Consider the following 16,679-nt stretch of genomic DNA (forward strand, 5'->3'; position numbering starts at 1 on the left):
TCTCTCTTCCGCCTCTTCGACCGGCGGTTATTTCTACTTCTTCCCACTCCGCAGCAGTCCAGTATTTGTTCTTCTCAGACGCGTCTCTCTACGCGAGAGAGAATCATCCAAGGGCAGTAAACCCTTTGATATATAGTCGAAGGTTTTTAGAGTTCTGTCAGCCACGCCCACAATCAGCCTTAGTATTATTTACACTCTTCGTGCTTCGGTGGACGGTCATCTCTCTCTCCGCGAAGTCCCGTCTTTCTTCCACTTTCCGTGTCCTCTTTGTTCCTCTCTCTTTTTTTTTTCTCCTCCTCATCATCCACGTCGCGCGGCTAATGTTAACCCTCTCCCCCCGCTCGTCTTCCTTCGCTCGTTTTGATCACGGCCTTTCCGCTTACTTTTTAACGGTTACGCCTAACATACACGCCTGTCGCGCTTTGTCTTTCGATGCTGTGCATAATAATATATAACAGCAGTGCCAAGTTCCGAGTCTGCGCGGGCTCGGAAATCTTGAATCTTTGTACCTACTCTCTATCCGAGGCTCTCTCCCTCCCATTCTTTTCTTCTTCTTCTTCTTCTTCTTCTTCTTCCTTTCTTGCCTCCGCTCTTCTCTCTCTTTCTCTGGAATCTACGTTCTCTTCTTAGCTCGTGCGCTCTTGTCGTTTCTTGCAGAAAAAAGGGGCCGAACTCACCCGATAAATGTGTACTCCGAATTTATAAAATTAGGCATACGATCTCTTTCTTTCGCGAAAATTATCTATTCCCGACGCTCTTCTCCTTTACCCCGATCGTACCCGCGGGGCCGGATTTCGAGTTTCGCCTCCGTGTCTAAAAGCGCATCTCTCCCGCGCGCTGGAAGACCGGCTGAATATAAATCGACGTATATATTTTCGTACTCGACGCGAAATTCACCAGGCACGGAACGAAAATTTTGGTAATTTGATTCTCACGACATAGAACGACGTGCAAATAAACGACTGATTTCATCTCCGGTTGTATCGATGTATGTATATGTATGTGTGTGTGTGTGTGTGTGTGATTATAGTTCTGACATTTCGTGGTCAAGGCACGATCGAATTTGCCTGCGTGCGTGGCAACCAACTGCAGTTTAACCTTCGCATATATGTGTGCATATACACACGCAAGCGATTCGCTCTCACAAACACGCGGCATTTCCGCCACATTTCGGCGATACAACACTCGGTGAGTATATTTTGGTCTGCACAAATTGAATCAAACTGGATCTTCGCGATCACTCGCAAATTTTAACGTAAACGCACGAAAGACGTTAACAGTTTGACAGACACAACTGGGGTAAAAACAAAAAAAAAAAACAAAAAAAAAAAAAGAAAACACATTACATTTCGAAGTTATTGCGGCCGTCACGAAAAATCGTATTCCGACCTAATCTCGAAGGTAAATCTTTCCCGCGGGCTAATCAAAACCGAGGATCAAAACTCAGGGCCCGTGTTACCGACCATCTGCCCCTGTTGCCCGCCGGCCAGCGATGTAATAGTCCGGCCCAGCTATCCGCGTTCGGCAAACGTTCGTTTGGTCCCAGCGGGGTCGATACTTTTCACGTGATCTCGCAACATCGCTTAATCCTCTGCATAAACATTGTATTGTATTTCGCTCAGGGGATGCTTCTCCATTATATCATATTTTGTTATTAATATCTTCTGACTGGATGGGCCCAGAAGCTGGTACGGGCCGGCTATTGTGCGCCGATGAGCGTAAAGCTATCGGTAAAAAGAGGGCAAGAGAGAAAGAGAGAGAAAGAGAGAGAGAGAAAAAAAAACAAGTCGAAACAATGATAGAAAAAGAGATGGCCGGCAAACGATACCGGTTTTTGTCGATCGTAGTAAAGTACCGGGGCCAAGTGTTTTCTATTATTAACCATCTTGTCTGTGCGAAAACATCATATCAAATTCACGTATATTCAAATTATTTATATTATTCGTGTGAAAAATTATACATTTGTGTTTGGTTTGTCAATATATCGTAGGTTCGGATTGTGCGTCTTGTAAATTCTAAATAAACATATCTCGGTACAAGAAAAATCTTAGAATCCAATAGAAAATCTATTGCGACACGATGTCGCGCGCGCGATAGTTGTAAACAACAAGCGATATTACAAAAGTGTATAACGCGCGTACGTGCATAGTCGCAATAAAGCGTTCGCACGAAGTTTTTATGGTGACCAGGTTTTATGTTCTTTGATGCGCCATGTGAATTCAACTGTTGAGCGTTTTAAAGCCGCGTGTCGCCATTCTGTATATTCGCCAGCACTTAATCCGCGGTCTGGGGGGACGTAGGTACGCATTATACATGCGCGTGGGCGCGTGTGCGTGTGTGTTCTTCATCATTTTATGCGATTATTAAAATAAAGATTATAATGCCGCGCCGTTAAAGCGCCCGCGAAAAGTATATATATATATCCGGATCTTGACAATCGTTTTTCTCGCAAAGAACGGCTGTAAAATCAACATTTTCAGACACACACGCGAGGGAGAGAAAGTAACTAATTTACATAGATTTTTATTTTCGCATACGAGCGTAACACACCGCACACAGTTGCGGGTATAAACGAGCCATCATTTTTTGATCGCTCTCGAAAGACATTCGCTTGCCCCCGCCATCAGACCGACCTTTCACGGTCGGGAAACAGCACGCGGCCCGGTGTCGGTTTTCATTTGCTCGCATTTTTTGTTCGCCCTCCCACACACCCCCGTGGTGGTTGTACCTCGTGGTCGGCTCTCTCTCTCTCTCTCTCTCTCTTTTTTTATTTCCCGCATCACGCACGTTTGTTGGTCACGAGGGCCGCGTGTACGAATTACACAGAAATATTCGCGCGCGGACAAAGCGGCCGGCTCGTTGATTCGCAAGTTAATTGAGCGGTGCGGCACATTCGCCGGGCCCGCTAACGAGTAAATTGTTGATTACTACCATCGCGTCATATATATATGTATTACATATATAAATATATATCGCCACCGCAAAACCGCGCGCGGAGGGGGCGGAAATTGTACAGATTTTTGAGTCAATTAGTCGCGGTTTTAATCGCAGGAAATTGCCGTCACTTTGTCCGAAAAACGTTTCATTTTCGCCGATTTCCTCTCGTAATAATGACGGATTTTCCGCAATCCGAAGCGAACATACACGCAACAAACCTACACATTATCGAGCCCGATCGTCTCGAATCTTGCATTAAAATCCGTGTCGATATACGTGCACGCGCGATAATTAAGTTTCAAGATATCGGCGGGGGATTTATTTCGAGAGAGACTAGAAAAATTCTAATAGCCGCGTAATCGGTTAGGGTTGTGTCCTCGTGAAGGAACGAAGAGAACGACGGCGCGAACACCGTCGTAATTAAGTCGTACTAAAATTCTCTCATGTTTCGCGAAAGAGTTGCTTCGAGTTGCGGCGCAGATTTTACGACGACGCGTCCTCCGCGCGATATGTGTGTGCGGTTCGAGAGATCGGCTCTGCTTCTTTTATATTCCTCGAGAGAGAAACTCCCGGCGAGAAACGCACGCAAAGTCCGTTGTAAAAACGCATCTCTCCCACTACGCGGTGTTGTTTCTGCGCGACGACGTGTGCCACGATTCGCCGGCTTCGGCCACATTCTGCGCGTCGTAAACGAGAATGAACCATAATCAGAAAGGATTCCGCCTCGATGTGTTCCCCGTAATGGCCGTCTTTCGGCCGCAAACGGATACAATAAAGTGGATATTAATAATACATATACCGCATTAATAATGTCCTTTTTTCTCACCTCGTATACTCGCTTTCTCTCTCTCTCTTTCTCTCTCTCATTCTGTCGATGCCGACTTTTTTATTATCCTCCCGTTGATGTCTTCATTTGCGGTCGCGCGCGCGCGCGAACCGTTTCGTCCACCGCGCGCGACAAACAAAAAGCAACGAAACGCGCAAGAATTTTCTCTCGACGCGAATTGATTTACGGTCGCGCGCGCGGTCGTGAATCGTAAAACCAGAAATATAACGGACGATTACAAAAATCAAGAGGCTTTAATAACGGCGCTTTTGTTACCTCATCTCGTCGATTACTCCGGCGCCTTGTTACGTTTCCCCCGCGCGAACGGGCCGCGCGCTACCGCGCTCTCGTCTTCGCGTTCGTTTCCACTCTCGTAAAAAACAATCAAGCGGAACCATAGTAAACCTTGATTGTAACTGATGAGGGATAGAAAATCGACCGGGTACCATTTCGAGGCTCGACTCGCGATGCGAAAGGCAAAAACCGATTAGGTTCACCATCGCGAGATTACGCGTCACGATTTCTCTCGTTTCTTGATGTTTCGCTTTGAAAGTCTTCACGCACAAATTCTTCCCGAAAGAGAAAATTACCTTTCAATTCGTGCTTTCAATGAAAAAAAAAATAATAATAATTCAACCACGGGTCTTCGATAAATCGCGTGTGTGGATCGCGGAGAGAACTTCGTATTTTATTTAAATGCACGTTGGAAAATAATTGTCTGAAATTTCAACAGAACCCGTTGTTGTTCCGGGCTACCGGGTGTCAATTACGAGTGCGCCGCGAGTGTGTTCTCGCGCTCAATATTTTGTATTCGTCACTCGACGGCGTATATAATTCCCGACCGCAGAGTGGAAATTCCACGTGCGCCACGCGCACGCGCGTACATACGTGTATTCCTTCAAACACGTCGGATAATCGTCTCGTGGCGAGAATCAACTTGCGGTGTGGATCGTCGTTTCCCCAATTCGTTAATTATCTCGCTCAGCTACCTGATCGGTATTGCGAGTTCGACCGCAACTTCGCGCGGGTTTCGATGGGTCCGCGGTCAAGCGAATTGGATACAATCTCGCGCACGATATATACATACGTATGTAACTTTTGATCCTTTCGTCGGTAAATTTGTAATACCACTTGCGATATATGTAACGCCTTTAAGTTAGCGTGTAATTCGTTATTCATACGATATTTAACGCAATAGTGTTTTGTTCGAGCACTTGTAACACTGTAAGTAACCATATGTATACGGGTATATTGATAATTAGATGTTAATACGGAGATCTCATATTAATTTCCTCCACCTTTCGACGTACAAATCAATGGTGTTCGCTTGCGTTAAGAAAAACGTAAAATTATCTTTATTTAAAAATTACTACAAAGCGTAACTAAGACAAAAAAAAACCGCGGTCAGTTCTAATTACACAGTCGCAATTTTAACCGGTAATTAGTAAGCAAATTAGTAATAATGCGGGTTATTAAGTCCTCCACCAACCAGCGATAGCACCTAATTATGAATATACAAGTAACGCCGTTATAGGAAAGAGATATTTGCTCGTGGCAATTTATCCTACTTATCAAACCATCAACAAAACAGAACTGCTCATTAAGTACTCATATGCGCCGACGGCAATTAAAATCTTTCACATTTACAACTCCCGGAAATGCGTAGAGCGAGAACGTGCCGGATTATCTCTCTTGGGAGAACCGAAAGCGTGCGTGTATTCTCTTGCGCTGTGTTGTTTTAAATCCAAGAAAGGCCATATATAACTTACGTTATACAGGATGTTTGGAACTCTTTGACAAAGCCGAAAGGTAGATTAGATTGAGTGTGAACCGAAAAATCATGTTGCAAAGTTTGCAATATTTATCAATTTATTAATTGTGTACAACATGTCACTAATTTATTACACGAAAAAAAAAAATCATCTAACGATTAGTTCAGACAAGTATAATATCAGGGACGAGCAATCTTGACAATCGCGACTTTTACGTCGCTATTTTGAGCGTGAAAATTGTCGAGGAGACAACGAGAGCTTTCGGGGTTGGTTGACGCATAATATTGAAGCGATGTCGGGCCACTATTAGCCAGGTTTTATTGGTACACGAGGCAGCCGTGTGCCGGCTGACCTACGACCGCCAACAGTTAATCAATGCTTTTATGAGCATTCGCTTGGCAGTACACCATCGTTTCAAGCCGCGGGCCCGTCCAGCGAAACCCACCACCCACCTACCCACCCGACCAACCAACCACCATCTATCTAGCCACCCAACGAGCGCGACACGCTTTCCCCCTTCCTCATCCCCTCCCTCCCCACCCCCTTTCACTCTCTTTTCCTCTTTGCTGCACGTGTTTATGTATATTGCTTTTTAACACGTACACTATACCGTATGCAAAAGTGATAAATTTGTGTTAACAACAACTACGACAAAATGGTATAACGAACATGAAAGAGACAAAACCTATAATTTGTTGCATTCTTGTTCGAGTCTCGTGTCCTTGAACGCGTAGTCATATCCGAAATTTATTGAGCGCCACGAGCGCGCGGCTATTTGGTTGAACAACCGAACCGATTACACACCCGTCGATGAATCGAGTTCATTCCTCCATCATGAACACACGCGCGAGCGCGGTCGCGTGTGATATATGTTATATTTCGAGTGCTTGAGGAAAAGTCGAAAATTTATTAACAGTAAATTCGGTCATATTCGAGCTAATGCTCGTCATACCCGCCCATATGCCCAAACCGACCGGATAATTGACTTAGTTCGCGCGCTAATAAACAATTCGATATGCATTAGGTCATGTAATATAAATTGCGCCGGGTCAATTTGATTAATGATACCTCCGCGATCGATGCATTAAACGATTAGGACAGAATTCCGTTAGCTTCTTTGGTTTCTATAAATTATAGACTTTAATGGTTGTCTTATAAATACGTCGTTAACAAAATAAAAACAAAACAGACGAAAAACAAAACGTAAGAGTAGGTACGGAACCGCGCATCGACGCACGCGCATCGACGCAACTGCGCAATGTTGTTCTATTATATAGAGTTGGTAACTTCTCGTGAGAGAGAGAAAGAGAGACCTTCACCTTTGCCTCGTTTTTCCCTGCGCTTCACACCTATATTTATTCTTCTCGCCGGTTTTAATTTTGCAGAAATAATGTAGATTCATATCGGGCAATGGTTCCCGCGCGCGTATATACAGGAGTACATTCACATAAGTGTCACGTGAAACACCTATTATGAGTCGCGCTTCTAAATGCACATGTCTCGCTGTTGCAATCGAATACGCTTCTCTCTTCTCTCTCTCTCTCTCTCTTTCTTTCTCTCTTTATTTTCTCGCTTGATTGAATTTATTAATTGCGCTACGGAAAGTGCCGCGTTCAGCGAGCAAATTTACAAAACAAAAAAACACACCCACGTCTCTCGCTTTTCCGAGATATTTTATCCCTCCGCGCGTCTTGTTTCTTATCGTTCCGATTTCACGATTTATCGGAGCCGTTTAATTTTGTCGCCGTATGGCGATTACATATTTTAGGCGAACACAGATGAAGCGCAGCCGGAGGGTACCGGGAGAGAAGCGAGCGATGGACGGGGAGGGGAGGGATCGGGTTCGAATCGTAAAACAATTATACAATTACCGCACGGCCGTAATTAATTGCTGGCCGTTTCAACGTTTACCCCGACGATCGTGTGCGCGCGCGCGCCCGCGCGAGCGCGCGAGAGAGCGAGCGCGCGGCTGGCTGCGGACCCGCGCGAATGCCGCGGCATTAATTCATTAACGTTGCACCGTGAAACGTATTTGCCCGTAAAATTGGTCGGCCGGCGCGTTCGCGATTATTTGCTTAAACAATTTCCGAACGTCGATCGACGCCGCCGCCGTATGACGTGATTTAACGATTTCCTTCTCTCGACATTGACGGCAATAACGGTCTCTCTATATGTTTCTCTCTCGCTCTCTCTCCATCCTCTGTGTGTGTGTGTGTGTATGTGTGTGCGCGCGCGCGCGCGTCCCCCGATGATAATATATCTGTGAAATAAGCGCATCCCAACGGACACCCTTCAAAGCGCTATCGAGGAGCACAAAGAGTCCGCGCAAATAAACCAATGAATATTGTATGCGCATTTATCGATCTTTCTCTCTCCGGATGTTTCTAGCTGGAGTAATAAATACCCGCGTGCAAGGACGCGAGAAGTCGGGAAATATATACACGACAATATTATTAATCGTGTTATTATGTTATTACAGGAAATATCATTAATAATTAATGCCGAAAATATCGATTATTAATAATTTATTAGGCGCGCCGCGGTGTGCGAGCGATGTGACGCACATGCACGGTCACGATTGCGGGAGTAAAATCGAGAAATCTAAAACGGACGGGGGTGGTAGTATCTTCCCTCCTGAATATATATCACCGGCACACTGAGGTGAAGACACAGCGACTGCACCATTTACGTAAAGGGACGCGTATACGATACAACATCCCGGGTATCGGTGACCGCAGGCCGCAACACGACGGTGCAGTCGCAGTTAATTTGCTCACTCCAAGTGTGTTTGATTCCCCTAATTAATTGATCGGTAGGGTGACCGTGTGCCAGAGCGCATATACGGATGGCAGTAATCAAACGCGTGGCCTCCGCAGTACGCACGTACATTTCAACGTATGTGGCTCTATTATCGGCGTAACCGCGCTCTCTCGATCTTGGGCATCAAGTTCGAGAAATCTTGGCTCGAGAAACCGTCCCGATTCGAAATATTCGCCGTTGTATTTTACGGATTAAATTGCAAATGAATATAACAAAGACGTTCTTAGATTATTTTTATAGCGGTTTTTCATCGTTTATTAATACGTTCTTGCGGAAACTTACCGAGATGTCCGTTCTCGTAATAGTCGCCGTTGTCCATCCTGTGCTTTTTCAGAGAGTGCTGCGGATGATGGCCAGCCGCCGCGGCTAGGTGGCTGGCCGCGAGGCTCAGCCCAACGGAAGCTCGCTTTGGGGGTCTTCCTGGCCTGGAGCTGTACAGTGAGAGAGAGTTACTGTGGTTAGAGACACCTGTCATCGAGGTAATGTCTTACCCCGATCGTCGTGGTCGCGATATTGATCTGCGACCAATTATCTGCTGAAAAAGTTTAAGAGGAAATATCAGCCCTCAAAACACGTAAATTTGTTTTTTTTTATTCGCGCTAGTTTATTTTTTGATAAATTAAACTCGATGTAAAACAACAACTGACTGGTGGCATTACACACCACGCGAATCGTATTGCCGATCGATAATTTTAACGAGTTGCGGAGTCAAAGTCGCGCGCAGCTCGACACACGCGTAATAAGAGCACAGAAAACGACACGGATTTCGCTGATTTTTCCTCTGAAGAATGTAAATGTAAAAATTATTTTTAAGATTTACATACATCACGCATTTAGTTTAACATCATAACTTAATAAGGACATTGATAAAGACCACGTGTCTTCGCACAACCAATTGTGTTTACACCTCCTTCATATTGTGGCCTCGTTCATTCATTCATTTATTTATAAATGTGAAAGTCACGTTTGCAACGCCCCGAGTGCATGTTCAAATCCAGATTTCGAGATCACTCGAGATGAAGAGAATCTCAGAAGAAGCCGCGCCGCTCGGAACGCCAGGCTCGCTGGACCGAGGAAGGAGCAATTTGAAAATCTTAATGGTTAATCTACGGAGATCGTGCGAACGTTTTGAGAGCGAAGTCTTACGTGACTAAGGGAAAAAACTGAGAATAAGAATTCCAAAGAACACGTGGCTTTTACTCACGTGCTTGTTGCGTCGAACGCTAGTTGTAAACACACACGTAAAGCTTGAGATAAAATTCGTGCGGGGATTTACTTGAAAAAAAGTCAAAGATTTTACATGTCTCTTTTTATAAAAATATCTACGCACATGTCTTATAAAGTTTCTTTTACTAAAAAAAACGCGCAATAATATAAATACTTGTGAAACTCATCCAATGTTGTTTATAACATTGTTTAAAAACTCGCTCTATGGTTTTTTCAATCATTAAAATCGCGCCTGGTTTCGAGTAGTCGGCGACTTTCCTTTGATAATCGTCATTGGCACCTTTCGGGCGTTTTCGACAGCGAGGGGTAGACGAAAAAAAGACCTCCGTTGAAACAATCTGTACGATAGTGACGATGATACTTTGATGCGCTCGAAAAGGAGGTTCATTTTTCATAGGCAGGCGCCAGAGAGGCGTTCACACACACACACATACACACATATTCACACATGTGTGTATCCGCGACACACGATGCAGCGCTTCAGCCTTTTGCTTCAGAAGCGAGGAAATATCCGGGATTTGTTATCTTTCTTTACTTTCGATATATGTGCCACCTCTAACAGAGTCCGTGAGTGTTCTCAATCTTTTCGCGCTCACAAAATATACACGTTTCGAAATAATTAAGAAGCCACATTTTTTCACTCGATTACTTTCTCCAATTCTCACGAGAATAATTAAAGCGCGTTAGCGCACAAAGCGTCGTTTTTTTTTTCATTTTACACGGTTTATGATCCATCGATTGAATAAATTCATTTGGAGAAAATAACGAGAGACACACACGGAGGCTGAGCACCGTTACCTGGTAAGCGAGCAATCTCATAGTAGTCAAGGCAGATTTGTAAATCTAATTTTTCATCCCATCTTTCTCTATGTGTGCCTCTGTACGTGTGTGTGTGTGTGTGTATGTGTGTGTGTATGCCTGCGCTCTCACTTTGCCTCTTCATTGCCCAGAGTCTTTCTCATTTCCACATCGGTCTCTCCGCATCTTTCTCGCGGCCGCTTTCCTCTCTCTCTCTTTCTCTCTCTCTCTCTCTCTCTCTCTCTCTCTTTTATCTTTGTCCCTCCGACATTCTTTTTCGCCTTGCTACTTGTCTCTCGTTCTATCCCTTTTTCTCCGCCGCCTCTCACGGGATCCCCAGACGATTCTCAGACGGCCGGTTTATACCGGCGTTGATCTCTTAAACCGCTTAGCTTCGGGTTACACCGAAAACACGAGCGCAGCTTTCTGAACGCTTAGACTCCGCATAATGCGCACTTGTTTACGTATACAGCGCGATCAGCGAAATATAAGAAAAGATGCCGACTCTCTAACGTGCTGGCTAATTTTTAGCGCGCTATATAATAGTTTCAAACGTTATACATCTCTCAAATTGTACTACTGCAAGATTCTCAACCTCCTGCCAAGCGATTAGTAAAAATTAATCAATTATTTATTTCATTTCACAATTGTCACCGCGACTGTCTCTTTTTTTTTTTTTTCAAACAAGACTTCACCGGCTACAACCGAGTCAGATATTTACGTAACATCGCCTGCGATATTACGTGAATATCGTGACGAAACAATGACGGGAGGAAAAAAAAACGGAACGGGCGTGGACCACGGGTGCATTGGCCAAGAGATCAAGAGATCGCTAATAATCGCGCGTTGCGCCAGCGACGCGTTCGCCGCCGCACTACCGTTTGTTAGATTTTTTTTGTATATTTGGAGGATACCTCGTACTTTTTTGTCTCTCCTTCCCGTGGCGAACGATAATCAATTGCACAACGCGTGTTTGCATTGCAAACAACAAATGTTTCATCGCACAGCTGATTCGCATTACAATTTATGTGATCAGACAAATGAGAAAAAAAATCGAGCACGTGAAGAAGAGAAACTTGGCGAAATATTTTTTTTCGCGGTCGAAACAGCTTGTCCGGAGATCGCAAGTTCAATTATCGATAAAGTGAATTAAATTTAAATATTTGTCGTCAGCAGACGGTTTCAGATAATTACACGGGTTGAGATCTCCCACCTTATTGGATAACGTTTGCAAACGCGAGGATCCGGACAATCGGTAATACGCGACCGTATTTACGACTTGCGTGGTGTATCGCGCAAATTACACGTATGTATACGTACGAGGTATAAGTCGGCAATTAGCGGGCTCTAATCATCAACAAACGATCGAAGAACTCGGACGGCACTCGAAGCGATGCGCTCGGTCCGACAGCTTGTGTCGCGTGATTTATACACACGGACAGAAATGAGACAGACATCCGCACCGCGCACTCATTTCACAAACGAGTCGCATCGAGTTATAGTTTCTTGAGCGGTCGAAACGGTTAGACGGCTGGAAATTATCGCTCGAACGATCGTTTTGTACGTTATTCGGCGCGCGGTGCGATCGATCGATTAGATTCGACCGCACAAACACACACGCACGCACACTTGTATATTATTGTACTTGGCCGGGTTCTCATTCGGGAATTGCGTGTGGGCATTAAGAGTTGCCGATGATCGGGCCAGGTGCTATGGGCCCGCGATCCCGATCGTTCCCCGCCTTAATGATCGTTGCAGTTCCGAACCAGATCGTTCCCGGGAAAAAGATGGATGGATCGACGGCGCGCTCGCTGCGAGAAGGAAGGTGGAATCGGAGAAACGCGTGAAAAAAGACAAAATACGTGCCGAGAGGAAAGAAAGAAAGAAAGAAAGAAAAAAAAAGAGAAAGAGATGATCGCGCGACTCGCGCGGTGAATTACACGGTTTTCGTAAGCGATTGGGCGTTTAACGATCTATCGAAACTCTCGTCTTTCAACTGGTTCCCTCGTCTGTGTACCGCGTGTAGGTATCCGGTGCAGTCACGCCGCGTATAAAAATCGGTAAGAAAAAAACTCGACGCGCAAGATAACACACACAGCGAGCCGATCGAATCGAATCGATCGCATCGAATTCACATCAGTTCGAATTCGCTGGAAAAGCATTCCATTTCGTGAATCGACGCTAAGGTGCAAACGCAGGTGGAATGATTCTTCGCGTTTTTGAATAGAAGCGAGTTCAAATAAAAAAAAAAAAAAAAAAGAAAGAAAAAAACAGTAAACCGCGAAATCGAGCGGAAAAGGACTCGAAGCAACGGGACGAATTAATGAAAACGAGGAGTAGATCGAGCGCGCGTATTTGGCCGTACGTGGCGCGCTTGAGATCGCCGATCCGATATTAGTCTTAAGTAGATGAGCGCGGTGTGATTTATAGCGGATACCTTAATTGTCTTAATTATGCGGCAGCCGCTTCCGTGGAAAGCGTGGCATCCGCGTGCGCGCGCAATCGACCTCGGTGTAATTTAACGTGACCGTTTTCTCGCGCGCGATATCTACCTATCGCGCGCCGTGAGCTTCGCTCCGCGCAGCTCATCACGATAAACTCTAATAATTTTCCGTTATAATCGATACGTCAGAAATTCCCCGCTTTTTTCACCCGCGTCCGAAATCGATTTCCTTCGTGCGCACGAGGCGCGCATAAACGAAGCGGATATATGAATCAATTTTCTCGCAGAGCGATTGCGCGTCTGATATAATTCAACGGTGATTCTTATTTTATGGTCAAAGAGCGCTCAGATCAAATCGGGCGGGAACAATAGCAATAGTTACTTGACTTGACCGCGAGCGACCGTGAGAGTGTGAACGCAAACTTTACTCGATAAAAATCTTCAACGCCGGAGAAACCAATTCTGCAAACGAAACCATCCACGTAAGATACGCATATTCGGCGACGATTCAACGCAAAGTGTACAATTAGAAAATTGCCCGTGTCCTACAATTATTATTGATCAAGTTGACGTGCGACACAACAAACGAGTCCCGTTTGATTGGCGGAGTAATTACCTACTTTTCTCGGCGTTAAAAAAGCGAGATATTGCTTTAAAAAAAAAAAAAAAAAATTCCGTGCGATATTTCTTACATATTGCGTATATTTCCGCTTGTTACAGTGGGGAGGGGGAGGTACGAATAGTGATTACATTGTAACGCAAATATTTGCCATTCGTGTTTCGAGGCGATTGCACGATAGAAGAGAAGACGCGACGGCGAAGGAGAGAGAGCGAGAAGATTCGAGAGCGCGGTGCGTGATGTGTTCTGTCAGTATGACATCGCGTGCATACCACATTGACCCTACCTGTGTAAGCTACACATTAAATCGGTATATATCACGCATACAATTTCTTACACAGTCTTTCTCGACTTCGTACACGTTTCTTCGTCAACTCAACAAGAAATCCACGTTGTTATTAGCATTCGTGAAATAAGATTTTTTCTCTCGAAGAATATCTGAACTTTGCGTGCGAGCACAAAATATTTTTAAACAATATAAAATTTACGATTGTAAAATGTATATATTGACCTTTTTTTCTACAACTGTATTTAATTGCTTTGCGTGTCTTTAATAAAGATATTACGTATTATAATGCGGTGCGACTTAAAAAAAAAAAAAAAAAAAAATATGCCGGACGATTTTTTTTTCGATCGCGAACAAGGTGACATTTTGATGGAATCAGCGCGCATTATGACGCTTGACGTTTCGCCAGAAAAAAAGAGTCCGGATGTGAACAGACCGAGAACGAGAGAACGAGAACAAAAAACGAGCGAGAGCGAGCGAGCGATCGTAAATTGTCAATTTCGAAGTCAATTTGGCCAGGCTTACCAATCGGCTGCCGGTTAATTTCAAGGTGAATTGTGTCCAATATGGGTATATTATTAATGGCCCGCCGAGGGATAGGGTGCACTTCGAATCGGCGAGGGTTGCAACCCCGTTCTCGCATTGCCCAAATCTATCGCTCGGGGCTGGGCGATATGCATTCGGTATTCCGGATTAAATGCTCTCTGATGTTGTTGCAACGGTGGCGGCGCGATTGCATCGCCGTCTTCCGTCTACGTGTGTACTATCGCCGTTCCATTCTACGGCGTAGAGTTGCGCGAACGATAATATCGTGTGTTTTCGCGCGAAAACCGCAGCGAGAAGTTTTATTTCTACGTTACCACACGTGAGATGCAAGAGAATAAATGTATGTGCAGATATCACAATCGTCGTAACCATCGATTACTCTGATGGTTCGCGAAATACATACTCTCGAGATTGGATTAGCAGGAATTTTATTTTGAAAATATTTGAATACGCGTAAGAAAGCTGATGTTCTCCCGTAAACTCGCGGACTTGCGCAGCGGAGCACGATTTTATAAAATGTTTTTACGTCGCTCCCTGTATAAAATATCCCGCGGTTTCCTGTTTCCAAGAGCGACCGGGTAGCGCAAATATCACGCCTTGTTTCTCGCAAGATTAGCTACAAAGCCACAAAGGAGCTACTATACACAAGCGAGGTCAAACACGACGCGCTATCTTTGAATTACGACGCCTTATCGCATCCTGCTTGGGCTACCCGTCTTGCGCCATCCAAATACTCCGTGGCGTCCTGAAAACAAGAGCCATCCAACCGTCGGGTTATGGGAAAATAACCCAAGTAGACTTCTTGAGGCTCGAAAGGGGCTGCTCGCGTCGAGTATCTTACGAGATCACGAGTCGGGTTCAAAGTCCGAGTGTTTCACGATTATACACGCGGGAGAAAAGCGAGCACGTATTCCCGAAGACGTTAGAATCGGGGACGAGATCGATCGGCGAGGAGAAACTACCGCTTTGTTCCTTTACACTTTGCCACGTGACATTACGCGTCGTAAAAGCGTCTGATTCAGTCATGCCTCATAGAGTCCCACCCCGCTTTTTCCCGTGTCCCTCCGCGTTTCATCTCTATATTGCGGAGTCAGGTTTCATGTGACCTTACATCTGGTGAAACGATACAGTCATCGGGCATTAAGAACGTTTACATTCGGCTGATGACTGAGTGCCGGTAGCGGTTGTCAACGGTGTGTTATTAGCAGATTTGCTATCAACTTTCACGACTTTTGTAACAGCGAATATGTAATGATAGAGCCTCGTTGTTTTTCATTGACGTTAGTGTGTTGAGAAAAATAATTTATTATATGTACAAATATCATATCTTTATAAATACCATATGTTTGTAAAGACACGTGACTAAAGTAAAGTCACGTGGTGTTTTTCCTCTCTCTTCTCTGTTACGTGAATTTACTTTAATCGTGTTTTTAAAGACACGTGACTAAAGTACAGTCATGTGACTTTAGTCACGTGTTGTTTTTCCTCTTTCACGGTCACGTGACTATTTTAGTTACTTAAAGACACGCGCAACGAAGTCGCGCTCGAACGGCGTGAGACAGTACCGTACCTCTTGATTCGTACGACATGAATCGAGAAACACATCCGAGAAACACATCCGAGAAACGTCCGCGTCGAGATAAAAGCGGCAACAATTAAGATTGATAGAATCGATTGTGATTATTTACACACGCTTTTTCTGGTAGGATTGTCATATTTTATTGAATGAGTCATTTGTTTCATATCCAAATAGACGTTTGTTTCATTATCGGAGCCTATTTCGAAGAACCATTCCGGTTTCTACGACGATGAAATTTACGAAGACGATACTTTTGAGAACCGCTATTACGATAATTAAACTGCATTTTTGACGATTTCGCTTCCGAACTATTATCTTCTACACACGTTCTCCGTGTGTGTCCCTTTCGTGTCCCTATGAGGTTTTCCCATCCTTCTTCTCTCATTCTCTCTCAAACATACACGTACACACACACACAAATTTCTCTTTCCCTTTCTCTCTTCCTTTCGCGCTGTCTTTTTTTGGAAACTTGCGAGAGCATCGACGAAAGCATCCCCTCGTAAAGCCTCGTCGCGCGCAATTCCCGTCATAACAACGACTTCAATTTTCGTCAAAAGTCTTTCGCTGTTATCGTCGTCGCCGTCGCGCCCTTTTTATCCCCTCCGTCTCTCCCTCTCGCTGGTCCTTCGATTTGCCGCTTTATAAATCCCGGTCGTCGTACCGAACGAAAATCCGCACAGCGCCACCACTGCGCGATATTTTCCAAATTATAAATTTTTACGAGTGCTACACTACGCGTGCCTTCGCCCTTCGATTCCACGTATAAGGTACTTATCTCTTTCTTCTTTTTTTTTTTTTTTGCTTCGTCGACGACGGTCTTTCCCTT

At 44.7% G+C, this 16,679-nt stretch overlaps 1 protein-coding gene across 4 annotated transcripts in view; it reads right to left on the reverse strand.

Annotated features, from left to right (window-relative positions):
- LOC109858392 (dachshund homolog 2-like) overlaps nucleotides 1–16,679 on the reverse strand; it is a 179,661-nt gene that overhangs the window by 96,663 nt on the left and 66,319 nt on the right. For 3 of the 4 annotated variants that reach the window (XM_020435576.1, XM_020435578.1, XM_020435579.1), the window contains exon 2: nucleotides 8,638–8,786. In XM_020435576.1, coding sequence (XP_020291165.1) covers nucleotides 8,638–8,786 — 149 coding nt within the window. The remainder of the gene's footprint in view (nucleotides 1–8,637; nucleotides 8,787–16,679) is intronic. The other variant, XM_020435577.1, reaches the window with a different exon arrangement.

The sequence above is a fragment of the Pseudomyrmex gracilis genome, unplaced genomic scaffold (genome assembly GCF_002006095.1).
Source record: "Pseudomyrmex gracilis isolate BER0280 unplaced genomic scaffold, ASM200609v1 scaffold_202, whole genome shotgun sequence".
Classification (NCBI taxonomy): Eukaryota; Metazoa; Arthropoda; class Insecta; order Hymenoptera; family Formicidae; genus Pseudomyrmex; species Pseudomyrmex gracilis.